Source organism: Phoca vitulina, unplaced genomic scaffold (genome assembly GCF_004348235.1).
Source record: "Phoca vitulina isolate PV1807 unplaced genomic scaffold, GSC_HSeal_1.0 scaffold25, whole genome shotgun sequence".
In the NCBI taxonomy this organism is placed as follows: Eukaryota; Metazoa; Chordata; class Mammalia; order Carnivora; family Phocidae; genus Phoca; species Phoca vitulina.
In genome coordinates, this window is record NW_022589728.1 from 35,678,549 (window position 1) to 35,704,801 (window position 26,253).

The 26,253-nt window shown below is 36.2% G+C and overlaps 1 protein-coding gene across 2 annotated transcripts in view; it reads right to left on the reverse strand.

Moving 5' to 3' along the window:
- Window positions 1-26,253, reverse strand: part of MMP16 (matrix metallopeptidase 16) — a 274,315-nt gene that overhangs the window by 130,715 nt on the left and 117,347 nt on the right. Inside the window, exons 1-2 of one of the 2 annotated variants that reach the window (XM_032421585.1) lie at window positions 5,324-5,678; window positions 3,601-3,749 (exon numbers count right to left, since the gene is read on the reverse strand). In XM_032421585.1, coding sequence (XP_032277476.1) covers window positions 3,601-3,749; window positions 5,324-5,359 — 185 coding nt within the window. In that variant the 5' untranslated portion in view covers window positions 5,360-5,678. Of the gene's footprint in view, window positions 1-3,600; window positions 3,750-5,323; window positions 5,679-26,253 lie in introns of those variants that run through there. The other variant, XM_032421584.1, reaches the window with a different exon arrangement.

Consider the following 26,253-nt stretch of genomic DNA (forward strand, 5'->3'; position numbering starts at 1 on the left):
GATTCTCAAATTAGGAGAATTCAAATACCACTGTGGTTTCATAATAATTATTTGAAAAAAGCTACACATTCAGTCTTAAATTAATTTTAATTAAAATAAATTAAATAAATTAAGCAGAATTACTCAGATCATCCTACATATGTATGAATATATGTGTATATTTGCATATTCATGTGTGTACACATGTATGTGTGTGTATATGTATACACACATATATGGAGGGAGATAAAAAAGAAAGATCACCTTAAAAATGATATCTCATCAAGCATGCTTCAATGCATGATAATGTGCACACATAAAAGATGAATTAAAATTTTAAAATACCTACCATTAATATTGTAAAAACACATTAGACTCATTTTCATTATTGCCTTGCTATCTTTTTCCCTCCATGCTAAAATAATCCTTTTTCATGCATAACATAAATTGCTTCACTTATTAAGGAATTTAAGTAAGCTTGCTTATAAAAATTAGCTAAGCAACCCATAATTTTGAAGAACCACTGCAACATATGATAATGAGCTCGTTTTAGGGTAGGGGGATAAGTATGCATTACTATCTCTCCAACACCAGTGCTAACTGATATGAAAGCAATATAATAAGCCATTTAAGGTAATACCTAAATTTGTTGCTGGAAAATGGTTAATTTCTTCAACATAATATAGGGATCACCACAACTGCATCATTACTTTTAATTACCCAAGAATTACAGACTGAATGCATCAAATGTCTGTCTGACAAAGGAGGACATAATTATTTAATTTAAAAACAACTGATCTTGACAAGAGCCTACAATTAGATAAAAGTTTATAGCATATGAAAATGAATCTTAAGACATTATTTTAATACTGAGGAGTAATTTTAGGTCTATAATTGTAGTCCATATTTTATGTGATAAGGTTTAGATAAAAATTCATACTTTATAATTTGACTATGTAACATAATAGAGTACAACTTCAGCATGGATTGTTACGACACATTCATTTGGGATTACAAAAGCACAGACAATTCCTTATGTAGCATGATTATGGGGATTATACTTCCAAAAACAGGACACTATTTGAGCTGAGTACCCTGTGTAACACCACCTCAAGACTGGGGATACATCAGTGGAAAAACCCAGACAGCAGGCCAGTGAAGCCATAGGGTTTCTAGTGTGAGTGACAACGTGGGTGCCATAGGGGACAGAAGAAGCAGGGCAATCTAGGAAGGGCCGATGAGGGTTTAACCGGGCTTTAGTGGGCTCATCTAAGAATAACAGTGTATGTAAAGGAAAAGAAGCATTTCCAATTAAAAAAGAAGAAGAAGAAAGGAAAGGAAAAAAAAAAAACTGAATTAGAACAAAGTTTGGTTGAAGAAAACAGATCAAAACACTGGTTGGTTTTAAATTAAAGGTTTGCCTATACAGTTGATCTTTTCTCTACAAGGCTATAACTCACAGAAATGCTACTTTAACTCCTACACACTGACACAATCATTTCTCCTGGGCTGGAATCTGAGCCACTGTGTGGCAGAAAAAGGACACAGGGTCTTTTTCTGCACCTCTGCATTTGACATTGTCCTGCCAGAGAACAACTAAAAACTGTTCAGACCCTTTCCACATAAGCGGCCTAAATAAATCCTACGCACATTCCTCTTCCATCATCTCCTGACAAAGACCTTTTTCCAGCTATCTTGGGAAATCAAACCTATCCATCTTGAGTCCTTCCAATGACCAGCAGGAGCTCTCAAAATGGAGAGGAAACACAAATGCCACCGTCTATAGAACTCTGCTTTCTGAATTTTAATATCTGGTAATAAGCAGATTCAAAGGAATTTGTTTTCCAAGCTCTCAATTTATTGTATTTTTAAAAACTGTGTCATATGGTCCAAGAAAGTCAATCAGAAGATAACAGCTCTGCACTAGGGAGCATAAAAGCTGTTCAGAGCACTTTGTAAAATGTTGGGATTAAAAGTATGATTTAAATGGAATTCTGTACTATATGCAGCAACAAAATGTAGGACTTGTTGGGTTTGCTTATTAACTTAATAAGCCATCTTTAAAATTAATTTATAATTGTAATTAAAATGAATTTAAAACTGTATTTATTTAGGACACTATTAACAGAGAATTGCAACGAATAGAGGGCAGCAGATTCAAAATATCCAAGTCCTATTCCCAATATTAATAACAAGTTTCTCATTCTTGCAAAATGCATTATATTAATTCTTGGTTCTATTTTCCCAAAGGGTATACCAAAGTTAATATTTATGTATCTCTTAAAAATGCTAGGAGAGGTAATTATATTTATTTTTCAAAACTGCTTTGACGTTTAATCTTCAAGCCTTTTATTATGTACTCGTCCTGTCTTGATGAAATAGGAACAGTATGACTAATACCATGCTGTAAGTATTAGAAGGCAAAATATAATATTTAAATTATATTTAAGTTAGTTTAATATGTAAAAATTATATATACCTGAGTCAAATAATTTCAGGTATTCAAGGTTTAAAAAGAAAAATCAATGTGTCATTTCTTGAGGTTCACACCTTGGTATAGTAGAAAGTTCTTTGATTAAACACCAAAAGGTCTGGATTCTGCAACTACTCTGGACTTCACTTAGCCTTTGACTTTTAGTTTCTTTATTTGACAGTGTAGAGAGAAAAATATATCCTTGTCTTCCCTACTGCGGAGGGTTGATGTATGATGATCATATTAAATGATGAAGTAGATTTACTTTGTGAGTATCAAGGACTCAATAAACACAGATGATTCTTCCCTGCACTGACAGAATTAATCACGTCCTCCTTTGCTGTCCAAAAGCAATAATGCTGTTTCATAATGTCACAGAACTTACAGTGTACCTGTGGTAAAATAATTTGTGATTATGTCTAGCTACACAGTTAACTTGAAGTTCCTCTGAAGAAGAGACTCTGTCTTCTGATCTGTTATATGCCTCTTTCACAGATGCAATGCCCAGTAATGAGTTACTGGTTGAATAAATAAATGAACAAATGATTGATGAATCAATCCATAAAATCACAAATATTATTAAAGAGTCAAAACAAGCCATTTGCTAATGAAAAATTGAAAGGAGAGACTTGCAGGAACCTCTCCTTGATTTAACTCCTGTAGAAAATTACCACAAATAGGAGGCTACTAAACTGTTAACTGACTCTCTAATACCCTTCCCCCCCAAAAAGAGCCCTGATTTGTATTGTTTCCCATTTTCCTTAGTGTCAATATTTCTACTCTGGCCAATTTCAAGCTACTGATATCATGTCACTTAACAGGGAAGAAACGTGCCCAATATGTCCACACCAGCAGAACAAGCCAGCTCCAACACATCACTGACGTAGCTCTTCCTAAAATAGCTTCAACCATTTACTCTGACTCTTATTGTTCCTTCTCCCCCCCATTTTGAAAAAGTGCCGCTAAAATCAAGTGAGTAAATTTGACTCTGACAGACCTGACATCCTAGCGGAGTAGGGTTGAAACAGGTTAAATTCCAAAGAAAAGGGACAGGAGACAAATGGCTCCACTCATGGTTGGCGGAGTTCACTTAAACTTTTTCAGCTCAAGGACCACAAAAAGAAAGAGTGTGGATGCCCATTACTTACTCAATTGTGTTTCTGTCCACTTTTCCTGTCATGTTAATGCCGTAGAACTGCTGCATGGCAGCTAAGGCGGCCTGCATGGTCTCCGCGGAGCGCAGCACCGACATTCTGGGGTCAGTTGGTGGAAGGTAGCCGTACTTTTGTAACCAAACCTGCAATAAGGACAGTTCCTTTTAGATCAACCTCAAAATTGAACAATAACTTCACAGTAACTAGTGGATCTTTAAACTTTATTTCCTCTACAAGGGCATATATTATTTAAGTGTTTTATCTCTTTTTAACATATATTCTGTAGTTTAATATAATTTTGGTGATCGTTGTAGATCTTTCTAGCACACCTACAAAAACTAACTGAAAAGAAAAAGGTTAGTCATTTGTTGCAAGCTTATTGTTTATAAGGAACTATACTCAATACTGGATAAGATAACAAATAAAATATGACCGCTGCCCTTTAGGAACTCAACTTCCCAAAATAAGGGATGATACCTTTTCAACAATAACCCCAATGAGACATCTATGCTGGAAGGGGTAGTTAATGTGCATATACCACATCTAAAATGTCACTTTCCTGAACAACTAACCAAGGGCTGTAGCCATCATGAGTAGCATCAATAATATAGACCATATTATTCCGTCATGACATTTTGAGTATAAATTTCATGTGATTGATCTATTTAATTGTAGTTAGATGTCTTCAAGGGTAGGTAAGTGTTTCTCATGTAAAGAATAGTCTTCCATTTATTTAAGGTGACTCACTTCAATCCAAATAATGTAAGTGACCAAAATTCTCATATATAGATGAATCAGACTATCTTGCTAAGTATGTTTGGGTCTCTCTTTAAGGATCTCATGATTTTTATTCTCCTCTTCCCCAGAGAAGGGAGATCCTGTGTGGATAGCGAGAGAAAGATGTCTGAGTTGAGCTCACATCCCAATCGTGATTATAGCAACAATTCAGTCATTTAAGGTCAGAATTTTAAAGTAACCTAAAACTCAGGGTATTTGGGGAAAAAAAATTTTCACCAGAGAGCAGATGCTTTCCAGTTCTACAATTCTATGCATTCATTTTAAATGCACAATCATATGTTCAGCTCATATCCCATCCTCTGTCCCTTACCTCAATCTTCCATGGGGCACTAAGATTTCTTGAAGTGCAGTGAACTGCCTGTCAAATTGAGAAAGGCCAAGTAATTCTGCCTGTCACACAGAATAGAAGCTGTGCTATTTAGTGGAAGGTATTCACCAGTATGTATTTCCCTTGCCACCTGGGTCTATTCATCATACAAATGATGATCCTATGAAGCTACAGCTTTTCCCCAATACCTGATATACTTCCGCTATGACCTGACCACTAACACAGAGGAGAGCTATTTTCTCAGTGAAAACAAACAGTAATTATATAAATTAAATTTCACCAAAAGAGACTGATATTAAATATACCAAAGTCTTAATGTGTGAAAAAACAAGGTGGATTCATTTGTAGTATTTCCAAGAAAATGATGCCCCCCAAAGCTTAGAACTCTAAGCACAACCCTTTGAAAATAAAATAAAACATTTATTCTAAAACTGTTTAAGAGATCAACAATACCTCACTGTCAGGAAGGTTTACTTTCGAAACTCCATCTAGTAAATTCACCTACCACTTGGTGAAAACATGCCAAGACACTCCTCTCATCTAATCTGTAATGAATAGGCTTCCAGGGAAGACACATATATTCAGAGTTACCTGGTCAACAGTGCTGCAGTCTGAAATAGACTCCATTTGTTTTCTGAATGAAGGAGACAAGATTTCACTGGCAATGTATTATTTACCAGAAAATTCAATACCTATATTGTAATGCAATTTCCCCCAAATTAGAAGATTTCATCTTGATATTTAACAGTATACATGCACTAATATTCTGAAATTGAACTCTTTTTCCCATAACACTTTGTTTGCATTTATTTCTTACTTGTTAGAGAGCTGACTTGTTGCTAGGTTACTCATGGGTGCTAAGCTACAGGCAACCACATCGTTTATGGTGTCAGCAACGAGAAAGCTATACAAATAAAAAGACTATAAAATATATAAATTTTAAATGGATAATGAAAAAATAGCATGTTATAAAAATACATATTGATCTATGCATTACCCTTTAAAACAAATGAGTTGGAATAATAAAAAAATAAATTGTGATTTTTCTTCAAAATCTCTTTTATATTATGCCATTTATCATGAAAGTCAATTTTTTTCTAAATGATTGAGAAATGAATAATTCTTTTTAATTGAAAAATATCAGAAAATCTATGGGACCTACCATTTTATAGTCAAAGTTTGTTTTTGTCTGATAACTGTCATTGAGATTATGGGTCACCTTGAGTTTACCATTCTTAATATCATTGTTATTTGTTAATTAAGAAATCTTTGACATCATCAAGAATTAACCAAGAATAATTCTCAATGGAAACTTGCAATGCATCTTTCCACAAAACAGTGGAAAATCAAGCATGTCAGTGTCATGTTAAGAGTATGAAACCAGCAAGCCATCAATAACATTTTTTACTAAAACTGCTGTGGACAATCATACTCTACGTGGATATAAAAAACAAAACCTAAAGTATTAATTTGATCCACAGTGCATCTTTACATCCAATACTCAAAAACTGCAGGGAAAAACAAATACTTGCTTAAATAATCTTAAACACCGAGAGAGTATAGTCTCTTGAGTTGGTTTTTGTCTTACACTAACTACTTAGTTTAAGCTGTTGACACCACAGAATTCTGAGAGTCTGATCATTTTTGGTATGATAGAGAAAAGAAATCTGTACCAAATAGCCCTACATAAGGTGCTAACGCTCCTTGGAGGAGACTAAGTTGGTCACCATGGTGATGTAAAACTGACCAAATACAAGGAGGACAGGACACTCAGCATCAACGGTAGAAAACCACTATGGCCAAAATCCAGAGAGCTTTGTAAACACTGACTCTTAAGTCACCATTAAATGACGATCAGGTATAAATAGTGTAAATCAGATTCAAACACTGGTCCATAACCATCATAGAGGTATAGGAAACTCTGTTATAAGTCATCTTATTCTATGTATATAGAACAAAAACCCTTGTGTTATATAAATAGAGCATGGTGGGTAGCCTTAGCACCTTATCAATCTAGAGTAACGAAAGGAAATTTTAAAAATTCAAATATGAGGGCGCCTGGGTGGCTCAGTCAGTTAAGCGTCTGCCTTCGGCTCGGGTCATGGTCCCGGGGTCCCAGGATCGAGTCCCACATGAGGCTCCCTGCTCAGCGGGGAGTCTGCTTCTCCCTCTCCCTCTGCTGCTGCTCTCTCTCTCTCTCTGTCAAATAAATAAATAAAATCTTAAAAAAATTGAAATATGACAGAAGTGACATAGAAAACATTTCTCTTTTCTACTAAATTACAACCTTTAATATCTTATTTGATAGAAAATTAAATTAAATATACAAAGTAATATTTGAAGGTACACCTTATCCCTTAAAGACTATACCATAGACTTCATCCTCATACATTGTTATTTGAAATATATCCCTGTTTTAAACATTGTTTTTAATGTTTAATGTTTAAATTTCCTGGATGACAGGAAATAAGTTTGCCTTCTGAGATTGCTTGTCTCTTAATATTTTTTCAGTGCTCTCAAAAGCATATAATGGGTAGTTAAGGAATAATTTCCTCATGTATGCATTTGGGGGAAATGTTGAATTTGCAGGTTTGATGTGAGAACTGAGAATACATAAAGCCACCAGCACATTTTTTGCTCAATCATATTATTATTTTATGCTTACTAATTGCTCTGAGTTCTTGAAATTGTTCCTGCTGTCCTTGGAATGAATGGGGCAAGACTGAAATGCAGGTAAGATGTAAAGAATCAGAGTTGTGAGGAAAGACAACTTGTTTTTATTTTGTTTTCTTTGTTTTGCCTTCTTTTGCTTACTGGATAGACACATGCATTTGAGAGCACTGGAAAACTATCAAGAAACAAGTTTCTTTGGAGGCAAAACTTGTTTTACTGTCTGGGAATTAGCCCGTGTCATTATCATGAGGACAAGCAACCACAGAACCTCAAATACAGCAACAAAGTCTAACCTTGAATTACCTTTCCTCTTTTACTAACAGTCAAATTATCTTGCTATCTTGGAGACAAAACCAATTTCCTGCACTTAGTGACTATTCAAATGGAGGAACAACCAGAAGAGTGCTGGTCTCTGCAGAGTAAGAGGACTTACCAAGCAATAAAAGGTAAACATTTAAATATTAAATTCTGTGCCAATAGATATTGCCTTTACCAGACTGTAGTATAAATAGCAGGAGCAGGCATGCAAAGTTTTAGTAAATCCCTTAATAAAGAATATCTTTGTCACTAATATTTCATGTAACCATATTGGGAAAACCTGTATTAATCGACTCAGCTATCCACACCCATATATCAGTGTGGTATCCTGAAAGATGGTCATCAACAACAAAAAGGAGACATTAGCAGTTCTCATGACTAACAACAAATATAAACAGAGGATTTTTAGAATACGTATATATTTTTTAATTTTTTTTTTAAGATTTTTATTTATTTATTGAGAGAGAGAGAATGATAGAGAGCATGAGAGGGAGGAGGGTCAGAGGGAGAAGCAGACTCCCTGCTGAGCAGGGAGCCCGATGCGGGACTTGATCCTGGGACTCCAGGATCATGACCTGAGCCGAAGGCAGTCGCTTAACCAACTGAGCCACCCAGGCGCCCTAGAATATATATTTTATTTAGTCTCTCAGGCCAGTACTAAAATCTAGAGAAGTAGATTTTCCTCCAGTTGTTAAAGCTAGTAAGTTTATCAATGCCTTAATATAACATTAAGATACTCCTATTCATTTACTCAGGTGACTCACAAATGCAAGAACCAGATTAAAATTCCATCACTGGCAGGACCCAACATACGGAAAGAACATCTTGAAAGGATGCTTAGATATTTTTCCAAGAAGAATTTAAATAATTAAACTAATGAATTTATTAGGGCAGGGAGGGATATATTTTAGAATATATGTCAGACCACATGTCTATTTGTGACTGAGCAAGTGATTTCAGGTAAAGCTCATTGCAGCTCATGTGTAGTATGGCCAAATGCAAAGTCCATGGGCCCCGTGATCATATGATCCAAATTATAGCACTCAATATAGAAGGAAAAGGGCAAAGGTAATAGTTTTATTTATAGTATTTACTTTATAGTATTTTATGGTATTTTAGTAACAATCACTTCAATTTACACAATTATATAATTTTTTATTATTTTGGGATGTCATTTTTAAAATTATTGAATTCATATTAAATTTTAACATATTAACAAAAAAATTTAAGTATGTAATGATTAACATATAATCTGATATAATTAACTGACTTTCTTGATAAAATAAAGGAAAACATTTTTAATAGTTTTCAATATTATAAAATTATTTTCCATTTTTCAGTATGAGACTTCTAAATGTTAAAATTCTGTTATTAACTAAAATTAACAACTAAAAGGTGTCCCTCCCCTATTTTGTGTATTACCCACAGAGTTAGCAAAGGTTTAAGGACATTTTCCCCTGAAATAGCATATATTTCATAGTTACAAAGAAGGGCAGAATTTAGGGGCTAAATTTTCTAGTCTGAAAAGTGGCTATAAATATGAATTATAACTACCTATTAACCAAAAAACTAAATTGATGTGGGAGTAGTCATTCAGAATTGGTCAAATTGAAAATTCATAGGATAAGTTAATGAGGCAGAAATTAGCCTTTCTGTTCATTCAAAAATCTAAATGGGTTCTAAATCACCATCCCATTCCTACCATGAATGAATCAGTGTATGAAATTGCACATATAGAATTCAATTCCTTTAGAATTTTACTGTCTATTTAAATGGCTTCTTAAAATGGAAATCAAACAGTGGAAGGACCAAAAGTTACGCCATTGAACATCTTAGCAATCAAGAGACAATTGCCTTTTGGACAAGGAGATGGAAAATAGCTGGATCATTAGTAAAAATTATAATGATCATGATGACCATATTTTTCACCTTAACATGAAATTCTTTAATTTGTGATAGAAACTAAAAACTTAGGATATAAAGGCTAGGGAGAGATTTTTCCATTCTGCATTTGAGTGAACTGCAGTTGGTATTTCATAGCTCTGGGAGGTAATAGTAATATTAGCTCAAATAGTAATGGCTGAGCTCCAGTGATCAAACAAATAAACAAAAACAAAACCCCCCACCAAACTAAAAAAACAGTTGTTTTTAATTGGGATTCTATCATATGCTAGTCATTGTACCGGAAAGTTTGAGTACTATGCTATATTGGTCTCCTTATGGTTTTTCCTAAGTATGTTTTACATTTTTAAAGATGAATATATAGTGTCCATGCACATACACATACACACTGACAAAACAAGACCAAAAAAACTCAAAAAGACAAAACTCAACCAACAATGAACAATAGCAGGGCATTATGTCATCTCACTAACCCCAGTTTCTCAGGTGGACAGAAATAATTACCAAAACAGTAACTACTTATATTAATCATTAACATGATACTACTTTTTATCAAAATCACCTCACAAAGCTAAATAGAGTAAAATTCTCCTCAAATCTGTGCTTCCTTACAGTAGTGAATGAAGTGCTGAGCAATGCATCCTGTGAATTTTCTAAAAGGCATGTCCTTGAGCCTGAGTCAGGTGGATGATCAACTCAACTCGCACTTATTTTCTGGGGGCAGATTCAATCTCACCAACACCAAAAAATGATGAGGAGATTAATCTCAGGGTCTTCAAAGTAGGAGTATAAAATGTCCCATTGAGATGTAGGCCCAAAATGCCACAGCATTTTATGTAATGCGTGTATCCACACATTCATGCCAGAATACACCTATCTATAAAATAAGAAGAAATCAACTTCACTTTTATTTAATGTTCAGATTGATACTGGGGCCCTCACGTGGACAGCCATTTATTTGTCACCTGCGTTCCAGCAGGTGTCCGGAGGAAGGAGGTAGAGTTCCACAGTGTGGAGGGGTTTACAGAATCACTGACAACAGTTAGCTTGATTCTAGCACATTATAACACCACTATTTTTCTGTGACAGATTAAATGAATTTATGGGTTATATCGTCTTAAAAGTAGAAATTTTATGATACTTTGTGATATGATGGGGAATGGCCCAAAACATATTTTGTACCATATATATGTTTCCTGGTTATCTTATGAAAATGTACTTTAAAGAGTTGTCAAACTTGAATAAGCTATGCATTTCTTTTACAAAAAGACAACAGTGTTGCCTTTTTCTGTAAAGGGAACTGGCTGCAAATAGTATGCTACTCAATTGCTACTTTGAAAGTAATCTGTCTCAAGATAAATGTGATGTTTTAGTAATGTAGGAGAAAGAAACTACTTTTGAAAGAAAGATGTGCCATGTAGAGAGTATGTTAAAAATGTATGTTTAGAAATGTTTCCATTATCACAAGACTTTGGTACTCAAAAAGATATAAATACTTCACCTATTAAAAGTCTCTCTTAAAAAACAAAAAACTCTCAATTTCCTACTTTAAAATTGCAGCAACAGGGGCGCCTGGGTGGCTCAGTCCGTTAAGCATCTAACTCTTGATTTTGGCTCAGGTCATGATCACAGGGCCGTGAGCTCGAACCCCATGTGTCAGGCTCTGAGCTGGGTGTGGAGCCTGCTTAATATTCTCTCTCTCCCTCTCCCTCTGCTCTCCCCTCCTCCCCGCCAGGGTGCTCTCTAAAAATAAATAAATAAATAAAAATAGAAAAAATAAAAATATAATTCCAGGGGGTGCCGGAGTGGCTCAGTTGGTTAAGTGTATGCGTTTGGCTCAGGTCATGATATCAGCGTCCTGGGATAGAGCCCCGCATTGGGCTCCCTATTTGTGGGGAGTCTGCTTCTTCCTCTCCCTCTGCTCCATCCCCTTCCCACCACCCCCTCCCCCAACTTGTGCTCTCTCTCTCTCAAATAAATAAAAATTTTTAAAAACTAAAATAAAATAAAATTCCAGCAACAGAGTTTTCTACCTATAAGATAGCCTGATAAAAAAGAATAATTTTACTGGGATTTTAAGCCCATTTGTTAAAAATATGAAAATGCAACACCTGATTAGTTTTCAGGGACAACTGACAGACATCATGGAATATGGAAATTTACTGTCTGAATTTTACCAAAAAACTTTTGCATAATTGATGGGTAGGATTATAAAACGAAGTTCATGAGTTGCAATCAGCTAATGATGTAACTTTTTCAGTTGCATGTACGTTTCCTTGTGAGGTGGTGAGATGTCTTTTTTGGCCATGGTAATTTTAAATGGGTCTTGAAATTGCTGTATTTCCAAGTGTTAAATCAATATTATAGTGTAATCAGTGACAGAATTCTCCAGGATAATAATTAGTGATAGTCCTAATAGGAGCAAAACAATATAAATACAATTAATAAGTAAAACAAAAAATATTTTTTTTAATTTTATGACATCCTTAGCTCATCTTAATTTTTCTATTCTGAGTATGTTTCATAATATATACAATGTTTAGTACATCTGTTCATGAATAGAATTATAAATAAGAGAGGGTAAATGTTTAAAAAACTGGTTGATGGAGATATGCTATCAAAAGTGTGGAGATCACTGATCTGATAGAAAGTACTCTATTTTTAAAAATGAAGCTACTTCCTTAAATTCTCTCCAATGTGATATACTTACTCTCCCTAAGGGATGAGAAGACAGTTTATCAATATCTATATATTACATTCTGACTGTGACAATTCCCAAGCTCTTCCTTTCCGTCATACACTATTAAAGCTACTCAAGTCCTATAGAATAAATTCCTTAGGATGATTTCCAAGCCATTCATTTAGTCTCAAAGTGTGCCTTTAGTCTCAAAGTGTGCCTTTGTTACTTTGCTCCATGGAATTCTTTGGTCACACTGAAATTTGAGTCCCACTCCCAACAGACGTCCATAAGAACAGCAACCATTCCTTTATTGCCCACTATGTACCAATTTACATGCATTATCTTTATCCCTTAAAACACGTCTGTGAGTTAAGCACTATTATGTTTTCAAAATGACAGAATACACCCCAGAACGATTAAATAACTTTCCCAAGGACGCACCAATATAAGAGGAATGATCAGTATTCAAACAGAGATCTGACAGATACCCACGCTTGGCTCTCTCTGTTATTCTAGGCTGCCTCTTAGACATGCGAGAGACCCAGCTGCCTATCTCTATCCTGGGAAATCCTAGGAGACCTATTCACATTTCAAAACAAGAAGGCAGACCATCTGAAAATACATCTACAGTAACTGACAGTGTTCAGTTTTTACGCAAACAAACCATCCCATTTTATATCACGGAAGTATATCTTACCGTGGTTGCCTGTGTTCTGGGTGTAACACTCACTCCTACCTCCAAGAGCTTCTCTAATTGCCAATGCAAAACAGGCTCACACGGTCCAATCTGCCCCGCCCAATATTCTTATTTCCATGCTAGACTATTTCATGTATGGCCACTTCAGTTTTACAGTTAAAAAAAAAAAAAAAAAAAAAAAAAAAAAAAACACTGAAACGCTCTTTGCCAGAGACTTACCCTTTCTTCACTAACCCTTTCACGGCACTTTCTTACTGTAGCTTTGACACTGCTGGTCAGCTGTATCTACACTTTCCTTGGTTATCTCTTCTAAAATTAATCCCTCAAATACCATCTATTTGCTGATGACAGACCAATTTAACCCTCTAACCCTGACCTTGCCCTAATGCCAGGACTGCTATCACACTGATGTTTAAACCCCAAATACAGAATTACCCTTAATCCTGCCTTTTCCTCATCACTCACATCTAATCCGTCATCACTCCTTAGCTCCAACTTTACCTTGAAAGCAAACCTTATTTCTGCTGACACCCCTTTGTCTAGGACACCATCATTTATCACCAAAAATTACAAGATTCTCCAACTGGTCTCTGCTTTCATATTGCTACTTCACTCTCATCCAACGAGTTGTTGTTGTTGTTTTTTTTTTTTTTGATAAAAACACAACCCAAAATTTACCATTTTAACCATTTTCAGTTTAACAATCCAGTGGCATTAGGTACATTTACATTGTTACGTATCCATCACCACTATTCATCTCCAGAATTTTTCATCACTCCAACCTGAAATTCTATATGCGTTAAACAATAACTCGCCCTTTATCTTCTTCTCCCAGTCCTTGGTAACCACTATTCTACTTTCTATGAATGTGACTACTGTAGGTAACTCATGTTAAGTGGAATCATGCAGTATTTGTCCTTTTGCATCTGATTTATTTCATCTAGGATGTTCTCAAGGTTCATCCACATTACAACTTGTAGTATGTAACATTTTTAAAGGTGAATAATAAGACATTGTATGTATATACACCTTTTTGTTTACCCATTGATCCATCAAAATTTTAGTTGCTTCCATCTTTTTGGATATTATAAAGAATGCTGTTATAAACACTGGTCTACAAATATCTTTTCAAATCCCTGCTTTCAGTTTTGGGGGGTATATATTTAGAAGTGGAATTGCTGCATTTTATGGTAAATCTACATATAACTTTTTGAGGGACTGCCTTACTGTTTTCCAGGGGCTTCACCATTTTACATTCCACCAGTAATGCACAAGGGGGTCCAATTTCTTTTCTTCCTCACCAACACCTGTTATCTTCTGTTCTTTGGTTTGTTTTCATTTTTTTATAAGTGCTATATCTTTTTAAATGTAGATCAGGGAATATCATTCACTTGATTATAACCCTTCAGCAGTTTCTTAGTGACTTAATGTAAAATTTAGATTCCTTACTGTGGCCGACAAGTCCATGCATAGTCACTGTTGAAACTTTAACTTCTTTTCATAGTACCCCCTTTTAATATTCCATGCATATGGTCTTTTTTTTATCCCCCCACCCCACCCCCGCCTCCCGGAACCAGCTAAATTCTTTCCTGCCTCGGGGTACTGCATTTACCTTTCCCATGTATGAAATACAAAAATACATTTCTCTCCATCCTTTAAAATTTAGGTCAAATTACACTTCTTCAAAGAAACCTTCCCTGTTTCCACTTTACCACTACCACCAACACCAGGGAGCATCCTGTTTAAGTCCCTCACCACACTTATCATGATTGCTATATGGTAGCTCTGTTTACTTATGTGTTTGTTCTTTATCTTTATATATCTCTTTCAACATGATAGGCACAACACCTAGAACAATTTTCTGAGCTGGAGTAATGGAATTACAAGGGCTAGATAAATGGAGAACCCACTGGGTTGGGTTAACTACCCAATTATTCAACCCCCCCCCCCACATACGCAACTAGGCTCCAAATGTGAACAACAAATCTTAGCTCATCGCATCCATAGCAAAGGTTAGTAACTTCCAGGCACCTCAGAATAATTCTAGGAAATACAGAGCAAGGTAAAATATGGGTCAATGTTAGAAAAGCACTTAGCAGTTTTCATCTTTGCCTTTTCAGATTCAACTTCCATCCCCACATCTGGAGATAAAAATCAATGTGGAATTGTTTTTACAGCTTTAAAACTGCTTTCAGGAAAGTACTGATGAGTGTAAACAACACACCAACAGCTTACATTTATTAAGTCAGGTGCTGTGTTAATCTCCTTAATACACTGGCTCATATAATTATCACAACAAGCCTGTGAGGTTGGTATTATTATCTTCATTTTACAGATGAGGAAACAGGCTGAGAAGGGTTAATCAACTTGCTCAGGGCTTCAGAGCAAGTAGGTGATATCCAGGGATATGAGTCTCATAGGAGTGTGAGTCTAGAATGGCTCTTGTTCTTAACAATTGCCAGGAAGCCAAGAAGAGTGAGTCCTTGATAAACTAGCCTTTATGATATAAGATTAAGGATGGCCCAAACAGGCCATTCTAGGTCAGAAATCAGCTGTCTTATTTCACATAGCTGAATCTCATCCTTGGGTAGTTGGGACATTTTGCTGAAGAAAAAAAAAAAAAAACATAAATTGAATGACATTATTACCTATCTGTCCAACAGAACCCTAGCAACTAGTAAAGAGGGAGGAAAAGTAAGGAGCTCTCAAAAGGCTGAAAAGTATTCTTATTCTCTAAAAGTGAAACTTTCATTTCTTTTGAAACCGCATAGTCCTCTAAAGGCAAATCTCTTTCTGATTTCCACCACATGGTAAGAAAAGAGGTTTGATTTTACCAATTAATTATTATACTGAGATTTTGGAAGCACTAAACTTTTCACTTAATTTTGAAGTAGGGAAGGACAATTAATAATTGTCCTGACAGAACTCCAGAAGATAGAGTGAATATGGAAGAATATTTAAAAACAACAAGGGGCACCTGGGTGGCTCAGTCGGTTAAGCATCGGACTCTTGGTTTTGGTTCAGGCTATGATCTCATGGGTTGTGAGACAGAGTCCTGCTTTGGGTTCCACACTCAGTGGGGAGTCTGCTTGAAGATTTTCTCCATCTGCCCCTTCCCCAAATCCCACACGTGCGTGCACTCTCTCTCTCTTAAATAAAAAAAATAAATAAATCTTAAAAAAATATAAAGACAACAACGAAAACACATGTATTCCAACTGCCAGTACCTACCAATCAGCTTTCTATCTCCAGGGACAATCTTGTGCTTCAAATTGTGAAAGCATCCTTTGCCCCAGAAGGTGTATACTTCTTGGAAATGTGAAACTTTTTTTTAAGGGAATAACATAGTATGAAGGTTGAAAGAGTTTAACATCTATTATAATTAAAGTATTTGGAGAATAAATGCTTTCTAACAATTACAATTAGAAGGGTTTTTTTCCCCCCAAAATAAGATACCTGTGTTTTAAAAATATATATGCTTTAGGATTAATGAGTGGAAATTAAAGTTTCTCAAGGATAAGAAGTATTCCAGATTCTTCTAAAGAGGAAGGAATTTAAAAAAATGAATTAAAAAAAACAACTCTTCCATGTGCACTAATTTTTACTAAAATATTTACTAAAATCTTATTATGTACAAGTTCTTGGCTAGGCCTCGAGGTCACCACACTGAACAATACAAAAGTAGCCCTTGGTCTACTGGAGCGTTCAGACTGATGGCTTGGAAGACCAACAGTAAATAAGCAATCTCCAAATAAATATGTCATTTCAGATTGTAACAAGTGCTTTAAACAGAACAGAGTGTTGTGAAATCTAACTGAAGGATCTAATTAGATTTAGAGGATAAGAAGACACATGAACTGAGAGTTGAACTGAAACTCAAAATATAAGAAAAAGCAAAGGAGAAAAAAGAGAGAAGCTCATACTAAGGCAGAGATGGGCAGGCACATATGCCCAGAAGCATGGGTGGTGGGTTTAAAACATGTGTACAAATTCTTTGACACTTGTCCCATCAAAAGGAGGAGTCTAATTTCCTCTCCCCTTGGTTATGGGCTACTTTTATTACTTGCTTTTGATTAGCAGAGTATGATGGAAGGACGAGATGCTGCCCAACTTTTAAGGCTGGTTAGAAAAGTCTTCTGCCTGGCTCTCTCTTGGGAAAATCACCCTGGGAACCCAGCCTCCAAATTGTAAGGAAGCCCAGGCCACATACAGAGGCCACATGTAGATTCCCTCTGACATTCTCATGTGAAGTCCCAGCCAATGAGCTGGCATCAACTAACTGAGACAAGGGACTAATATGCATTCACATGATTCTAGCTCCCAGCCTGTGAGTAGTGCTTAGAGAAACAAGCTACCCTTGCTGAGCCTTGCCCAAACTACAGATTTGTGAGTAAAATGAATGCTGGTGTTTTAACCCACTCAGCTTTGGGACTAATTGTTTCACAGTAATAGATAAGTGGACTAGCATGAAAGAGCTTTGAATTTTCAAGGAACTGAAAGAAAGCCACTTTGGCTAAGAGGGAATGAGTCTAGGAAAGAGTTATACGATCAAGTCATGCAATAACTTATAGCATTTAATATGTGTGAGTGTGATATAGGAAGCAGAGAAGGGTTTTAAACCTCTAAGTGATATGATCATATTCGGGTTTGGAAAGTGTCATTCTGGCTACTATGTGGGTAATTAATTGGAGAAAATATGAATAAAGTAGGGGCAGTTAGGAAGTAAATGCAATGCTGGCAGTAGCTGGGAAGATGGATAAGTAGATGACTTCAGGATACATTTGAGAGGTAGATACAACTTTGCAAGCTATAAAGTATGTTGCAGTTGTTGTTACTACTATTACTATTGTTATACCACTTAAGTGCATACTGTTTTTTGGAGGGTTGAATGCTAGGCACTAGGATACAAAGAAACTTCAAAGTGTTTGCCATTAAGGAGTTCACAGCCTAGCTGTCAAAGAAACAAGCAAACATTCTGATGGAAGCTTATATGGGCACCAAAGGTGCACCTGGATAGGTCACCCAAACCTCCAAGGGTAGAGTTTTGGGGTGATGGTAATAGAACTTAAACATACCTCAAAAAGCATTTCAAGGCATTTAAATCTCTTTAGTTTATAAAAAGGCTCCTCTGTCCTCTTTCCATCTCCAAGGTCACTTCCTTAGAGTAGGCTCTCCTTTACTTGTACTTGAATATTGCAACACTTGCCTAATTGCCTAATTCATTTCCCTGGCTCCATATTCTTTCCATTTTGATCTACCCTACTTAGTACTGAAAGATTAATTATCCTAAAATATCATTTCCTTTTTTTAACTTTCCTGCTCAAGACACTATGATTGCTATCATTTACGTCCTGAACTGGTTTAAAACTCTTTTCTTATATTTAATAAACTCCAAAAGCTCAGAACGTATCTACTTCTGCAAACTCGACCCTCTTTAAAAACATGTATACTGGGGTGCCTGGGTGGCTCAGTCGTTAAGCGTCTGCCTTCGGCTCAGGTCATGATCCCAGGGCCTGGGATCGAGGCCGGCATCGGGCTCCCTGCTCCGCGGGGAGCCTGCTTCTCCCTCTCCCACTCCCCCTGCTTGTGTTCCCTCTCTTGCTGGTCTCTGTCAAATAAATAAATAAAATCTTTTTTTAAAAAAAACATGTATACTAACTGAATATTACCCAAACTGATTTATGGGCCACGGAATGTGTTTCCCAGGGTTTGCTTATGTTCCTACCAGTCCCATACCATCATTATCCTGCACACACCAATATGTCTTGACCAATCAAGTCCCAGTCTTCCTTGAAGTCTTTATATTTCCTTATCTCTCTCTCTAGTATTTAGTGTGCAGGCAGCTCACTGAGCACTTAAGAAGTCATCACGTGACAGGTAATGTTCTAAGGTGGGTATGCGCACAGCCTCTGAGTCCAGGGGATAGAGGCTCAAGCCTGGATCACATACCCACAAGTTATGGTCTTGAGCAAAACACAGGGCCTTTGTAAGTCTCAGTTTGTACATCTGTGAAATGGAGATAATATCACTACCTAAGGATTGTATCGAGGATTCAATAAAATATCCCTACAAGAGTACTTACCATAGGGTATGGCACCAAATAGTTCAGCAATAGTGAATAAAAAATATATTTATTTTTTAATATATTACAAAATATATATTTATTTTTTAATATATTACAAAATATATAATTATTTATATAACATACTTATATTTCCAAATTATCTGAAGAATACATGACAATTTTAGGTAGCAGATTTGTTACATTCTTGACAAAATATCTCTGATTTCTACACCCCCTGGGAAGAAACCACAAAACAAAAAAAAACCTGTTCCTCTGCTAGCACATACCATCGCTGATGAACATCTCATGAGCCTCTCTGGGATCTTATCCTCTGAAGTTCCAGTACTTTGAGCTGTATCCTCTCTCTACCATGAATCCTGTTTTCTACTTCCTGGATTCCGCTCAGTCTCCTGTCATGCCTTGTAATTTATATTAACAAGATAAGTCTGGCACAGGCAACAATGTTAGTTTTTCCTCTTTTCTTCTGAGAATATGTCCCTAACTGCACTTATTTTATCTATACGAATTGCTACCTTTGCTTAATTCTACACATCCATGGCTTAGTTATCCTACGGGTTCAAGCATTACTTATATGCATCAGCTGAGCTTGCCTTCCCTCACCTTTATTTGGCTTCTCTCTGGTAACAAGGCAGATAAACTACATCTTTGTCATCTTATGTTTCCTGGTGATGTAAACACTCATATAGCAAGACTGACAAAATTATAAGGACTGTGCTATTTGAGGACAATAGTGGGACAGAGAGAGGGAGGTAAGAAGTAAAAGAGAGAGAACACAAAGTAGAAAAATGAAACACCAACAGTTAAGGGGTGCCAAAGAAAAGAGGCCAACAAAAGACACAATGGAGACACCAGAGAAATAGGGAAAGAATCAGCGCTGTCATGGAAGTTGACAGAGGATTATTTCAGGTCACATCCATCAAGACTGATAAAACTTAAAAAACACCCCCCCCCCAAACTTCGCATTACAAAGCACTGGCAAAGCTGTGGAGCAACAGCCCTCTTCCACAATGCTGATGGGAATGCAAATTTATACAGTACGTCGGGAAACAATTTGGCATGTATTAAAGTAGATGTAAATACTCTAAACAAATTTGTAGGGTATATTCCTTAGAGAAATTCTTTTTTTTTTTTTTTTTTTAAGATTTTTATTTATTTGACAGAGAGAGACACAGCGAGAGAGGGAACACAAGCAGGGGGAGTGGGAGAGGGAGAAGCAGGCTTCCTGCAGAGCAGGGAGCCCGATGCGGGGCTCGATCCCAGGACCCTGGGATCATGACCTGAGCCGAAGGCAGGCGCTTAACGACTGAGCCACCCAGGAGCCCCTCCTTAAAGAAATTCTTACATATGTGCACCAGAGACTTGTGTGCAAAACAAAACAGAACAAAACAAAAATTAAAAAGGAAACCTAACTAGAGAATGGAATGGATAAATGAATAGTGCTATAATATTTCAGGGAGATTCTATACAATAGTGTAAGGAAGAAACTATGACCTTCTCTTGGTGTCTCATTTCTTCCTTTCAATATTCCAGGTCTCACCTCCTCAGAAAGCAGCCTTTCCAAGTCATCCTAAATAGACCTCTCCTGTTATTTTATATTTAAATAACTTATTTAATTCCTCTAGAGTAATTTCCAAAATAGATATTTATTTTGTCTCCCACCTTCTGGACTCTGGGCTTCATGAGGGCAGGGACTATGTGTGCCTTACTAAACTGCAGACAGAACCGTTCCTAGCATGGAGTAGGTACTCAATAAATACTGAATGAATGAGCAAATGATTATATTTGATTATTATATACTCATAGAGAAGAATCAGATGGACCCATATGTAGACACATGTACACACATACCTATATGCTATGCTTGCATGTGCATAGAAAACTTCTACCTGTTTACACAAGAAATCATTAAGGATGTTTACCTCTTATGAATGGAATTTGCGGGTAAAGGGTTGAAACAGAAGATTCCAGGTAACTTTTACTTTTACTATTTAACTATTCTAAGATTATGCTTTTAAAAGACCCATTAAATAAATGAAAAATCAGAGGCAATGTCTGGTTAAAAGCAGTCCTTTCTATGTATAACAGATGATTTCCCACATAATATTCAAAGATTGCCTAAACAATGCAATTTAAATAGATTTCAGGGACTGCACTTGCACTGATTAAACATAATGAGTTCTGTATTTCTGTAGCAATATCATTAGACCACTAATCCAGTAAACATTATGTTAAAATCTTCCACACTGATTCTTTTACGTTACTCATTTGTGTTTAACATATTATTTTGACTTGATAAATACAGCAAATTAAAATGTGAAATGGGTCAACCCTGCAATTCCGAATTGTTGGGGAATAAGGAAAACTGCTCCATGAAACAGAATTACATGATTACATTTAGATTTATTTCAAAAATATTCTACCCCATTCAATATATGATGTTGCTCACAGAAAAATATACTCAATAGGATTAAAAGAGATAACACTGACATTTAAGGGGAAAAGAGTAGGCAATAAGATAATGTGCCAGTGGCAAGATTAATATAGATTATTATGTCTACTCTAATATCCTGTATAGATGCCATTCACCTAACTCCCTGAATTCCCTAAAACTCAGAGTAAAGACAGAAAAATGACCAATTATAAGATCAATTATTAACAGTCACAAGATCGCTTTAGAAGGAGCACATTTTTGTTTTCTACTCCTAATCCTAACTGCTGTTTTTCTCACAAGCTTCATGACTGTGTACTTGAGGCTATATATTAGTTTTGTAATTACAGACCAAAGAAAAACAGTCATCACTTAGAATAGTTAACAACATATATCAAGTTGGAAAGAAATCAGATTATTCTTTCTATTTGCTGATGTTTCTTCCTTCCCACTCTCTCCTCACCCCCAAATGATATTCCAAAAGTTTGAGAATAATCTACATATTCCAATTTTTCTACATGTAGAGAACTCATGTTCTCCTAAGGAAGCAACTTACTGAACTTCTCTGATTCTACCAAGCACCAGGCACATTGTGGTTTTTCAATATGTGGAGGCTGCTAATAACAACAACAACAATAATAAAGTCTTGGGGTGCCTGGGTGGCTCAGTCAGTTAAGCATCCAACTCTTGATTTCAGCTCAGGTCATGATCTTGGGGCTGTGAGATTGAGACCCGTGTCAGGCCCTGTGCTGGGCATAAAGCCTGATTAAGATTCTCTCTCTCCCTCTCCCTCCGCCCCTTCCCCACTGTCTAATTAAAAAAAATTTTTTTTAAATAATGTCTTTAATCAATACATAAATATTGATGACTCTTCCAAGTGTAATTCCAGATGAGGCCTCTTCAGAGCTGCCAAACTGCATATCACATTTTCTGCCAAACATCTGCATCTAGATGTTTCCACAGGTACCTCACAGGCACCATGTTTAAAACTGAGGCTTTATCACTGCTCATTTGGTTCCCAGGTAGACAAAATGTGGCCCAGCCCTTAAGTTATAATTTATATAGGTAAATGATACTGTCAAGCAACCAAATTCCAAATCTGCAAGTTACCTTCAACACATTCTTTCTCTTGTCTCTCTTGTACACACCTGACTGCACAGTGAATACATCTCAGACTCAACTTCATTTCTCCACTCTTAGCCTTAGATTAGCCTTCACACTTCTAAAACTGAAAAGTGGTAATGATCTCCTATAAGGGTAATGATCTCCCTGTCACTACTCTTGATTCATCTGCCTATCTACGGTGTGATAATCTTTAGTCAGAAATCTTTCAAACACTTGAAGAAGAGAGCTTAGCATAAGTGGGCAGAATTCATCTGGACTCATTCAATGAATGAACTATCATTCTAATCTTTAAATTTGAAAAGAAACACACAGATAACAAATTGGAGACAAGGGGTACCTGGGTGGCTTAGTTGGTTAAACATCTGCCTTTGCCTCAGGTAATGATCTCAGGGTCCTGGGACAGAGCCAGGCATGGGGCTCCCAGCTCAGCAGAGAGTGCTTCTCCCTCTCCCTCTTCCTCTGCCCCTCCTCCCACTCGTGCTCTCTCTCCCTCAAATAAATAAATAAAAATCTTTAAAAAAATAAAAAATAAGTTGGGAGACAAGTTTCATGACTGAACAGACAGGAAGCTTAAAAGAAAGTAATAGCAAATGAATCTAAAAACATTTCTACAAAATGCTTTGTGGTTTAGTTTCCATCTGCCTTTTTTACAGTGGATTCTATCCCCCTTGCTCTGTACCTTGGGAGGCTGACCTCTATGGGCTGTATCATTTGGGCTCTCTTGCCATTTGACTTCCAGTTGGATTGAGCAAATAGGAAGCTCTAACAGTAGATAACAGAGAACAGAAGAAAGGAGAAGCTGAGATACTCATTCCAATTCCACTACCCTCACTGCATTTCCCTATGGCTACACATCTGTTGGGCATTTATTCTTCCAGAATCTGACTCCAAATCTCACCAGGCTCTGAAAATTGAATCACTCCCCTCTTGCCTTCCTAGTCCTAAAAATAATAACGACTTCCAGCTGTTGGTAATCTCAGGCCACCACACCATCCCCCTGTAGGTTCCTTAACCCACCCTAAATCTCGGGAAACAGTCCCCTCACAAAACTCTTTTTGGTTCAACACTGTCGAGTGCACCACATGTTCCTGCTAGGATCCTGACTCACATGAATGACTAATGCATATACCAAGCTGGGGTTATTCCATGAACAGAAAAATGCAGCAATACAGCATCATCTTTAGATTCCATCTCGACAGCCTTTTAGAAAACCATTAGATAATGCCCATGCCTGTTCAAAAGTACATTTGTGCCACCTGAAAACCATTTTCATAAATAATGAATACATATTTTATCACAAAAGATTATATGTAATCTGGAGCAGTGTTCTTCAAAGTATGGTCTATAGACAGGTACAAATCTGAAGTCATTCATGACTGTTTCTGGCTTATCTGTGACAAGATAGAGTACAGAAGATAAGAGTAAGCTTTTAACTATTACAGTATTTTGATATTATGTAATATTTTTAGTGCATTTTACAAAAGTATTGATCCATTATAGATGTAAAATTTTAAAACTGGTTTATTACCACAGATTTTTTTAAATTGTGAAATAATTGTACTAGTAAAAAATTGCAGGTACAGTACAGAGCTTTTCATAGTTTTGAAATATTTAGTATAGGCTGCCAATAAAATGATGCTACAATACCCTGAAAACTCTATTTCTTATAAATATGAACACTTTCCTGGATAGCTAAATATAATCCCCAATGTCAAGAAATTCACACTGAAACATTATCATATAATCATCAGATCTCATTCAAAGTTATCCAGTTGTCTCTATAATATTTTTTTAAAAGAGTTTATTTATTTATTTGAGAGAGAGCGCGCGAGCACGAGCAGGGTTAAGGGCAGAGGGAAAGGGAGAAAGAGGAAGCAGACTCCCCGCTGAGTAGGAAGCCCAACATGGGGCTCTATCCCAGAACCCTGAGATAACCTGAGCCAAAGGCAGATGCTTAACCAACTGAGCCACCCAGGCGCCCCCTCAATAATATTTTTAATAGCAAAGGATCCAGTTCAAAAGCATGAGTTGCTTGACAATGTCACCTTAATCTCCTTAGTCTGGAATATCACCTCAATCTTTTCTTCACTTTCATGATATTGACACTTTGGGAGAATACCAGCCAGTTATTTTTGAGAATGTCCATCAGTTTTGGTTTTCCTAACACTGTCTCATGATTAGATTTGGTTATGTATCTCTGACAGGACTATCTTGAGATGATGCTATGAGCATCCATCAGGTGGTGCTTTATTTCAATTTGTTCCGTTAATGATAATGTTTACGTTGATCACTTGATTAGGTGGTGTCCACTAGGTTTCTCCACTGTAAAGTTACAGAATGTACTAAAATTAGATAAATACCCTGTTCCCTCATGAAATTTCAAATTATTTACTTATGTATTTACGTCTGTATGGATTCATGGTTTGCTATTTTATTCAATGAGTTATAACCGATTACTATCATTACTTTGATGTTCTAATAGTAGGAGGGTCTTCAAGCTATTATCTGTGTCCTTTTGACATAATTCTTTAAGGATTTTCTTGCATTCTAGCAAAATAAGAGATTCTTTTTTTTTTAAATTTTATTATTTTATGTTAGTCACCATACAATACATCATTAGTTTTTGATGTAGTGTTCCTTGATTCATTGTTTGCTTATAACACCCAGTGCTCCATGCAATACGTGCCCTCCTTGATACCCATCACTGGGCTAACCCATCCCCCCACCCACCTCTCCTCTAAAACCCTGTTTGTTTCTCAGAGTCCATAGTCTAAAATAAGAGATTCTAGGGTCATGTTAATGCTTTCCTAGCCTCAGTCCTGGAATCAGTCATTTCTGTAAGTAAAGTTGCAGTTGCTTTTAATAGAGAATGGTATTTAGAAGGCAATATCTGGAATTTAAGAAACAAAACATATGGGAAGGGAAAAAAGAGAGAGAGAGAGGGAAACAAACCATAAGAGACTCTTAACTATAAAGAACAAACTGAGGGTTGATGGAGGGAGGTGGGTGGGGGCTGGGCTAAATGGGTGATGGTTATTTAAGGAGGGCACTTGTTGTAATGAGCACTGGGTGTTATATGTTAAGTGATGAATCACTAAATTCTACTCCTGAAAACAATATAACACTATATGTTAATCAGAATTTAAATAAAAATTTAAAAAATAAAATTTTAAAAAAGAAGGCAATATCTGGGGAAAAGATAATTACTGGATTGTCACTGATCTTAGCTTTCCCAAGGTATGAGCTAGGGATTGTGTGTGTACATACATGTTCACATACACACATATATTTACATTATTATTATATTGCTTTCTTACATACTCACATATACTTAAATCTATATTTCTTTCTATATCCATTTACATATGTATTTAAAACCATGGCTTACAATTATCAGTTAACCCGCCACAGGATTCAAACAATTATTTTCTCCTTTTGTATTTGTAATGCCCTTCTTTGACAATATGAATACTAGGTTTCATTATCCTTAACATATTCAGTTATCCAGTGGTCAAATAAGAGATAAGAATGTATTTCTTTAAAATCAGAAAAAAAATACTGACCCCCATTATCACCATTTTCATTTAATTCACATAAAGAAATAAAAAATGAA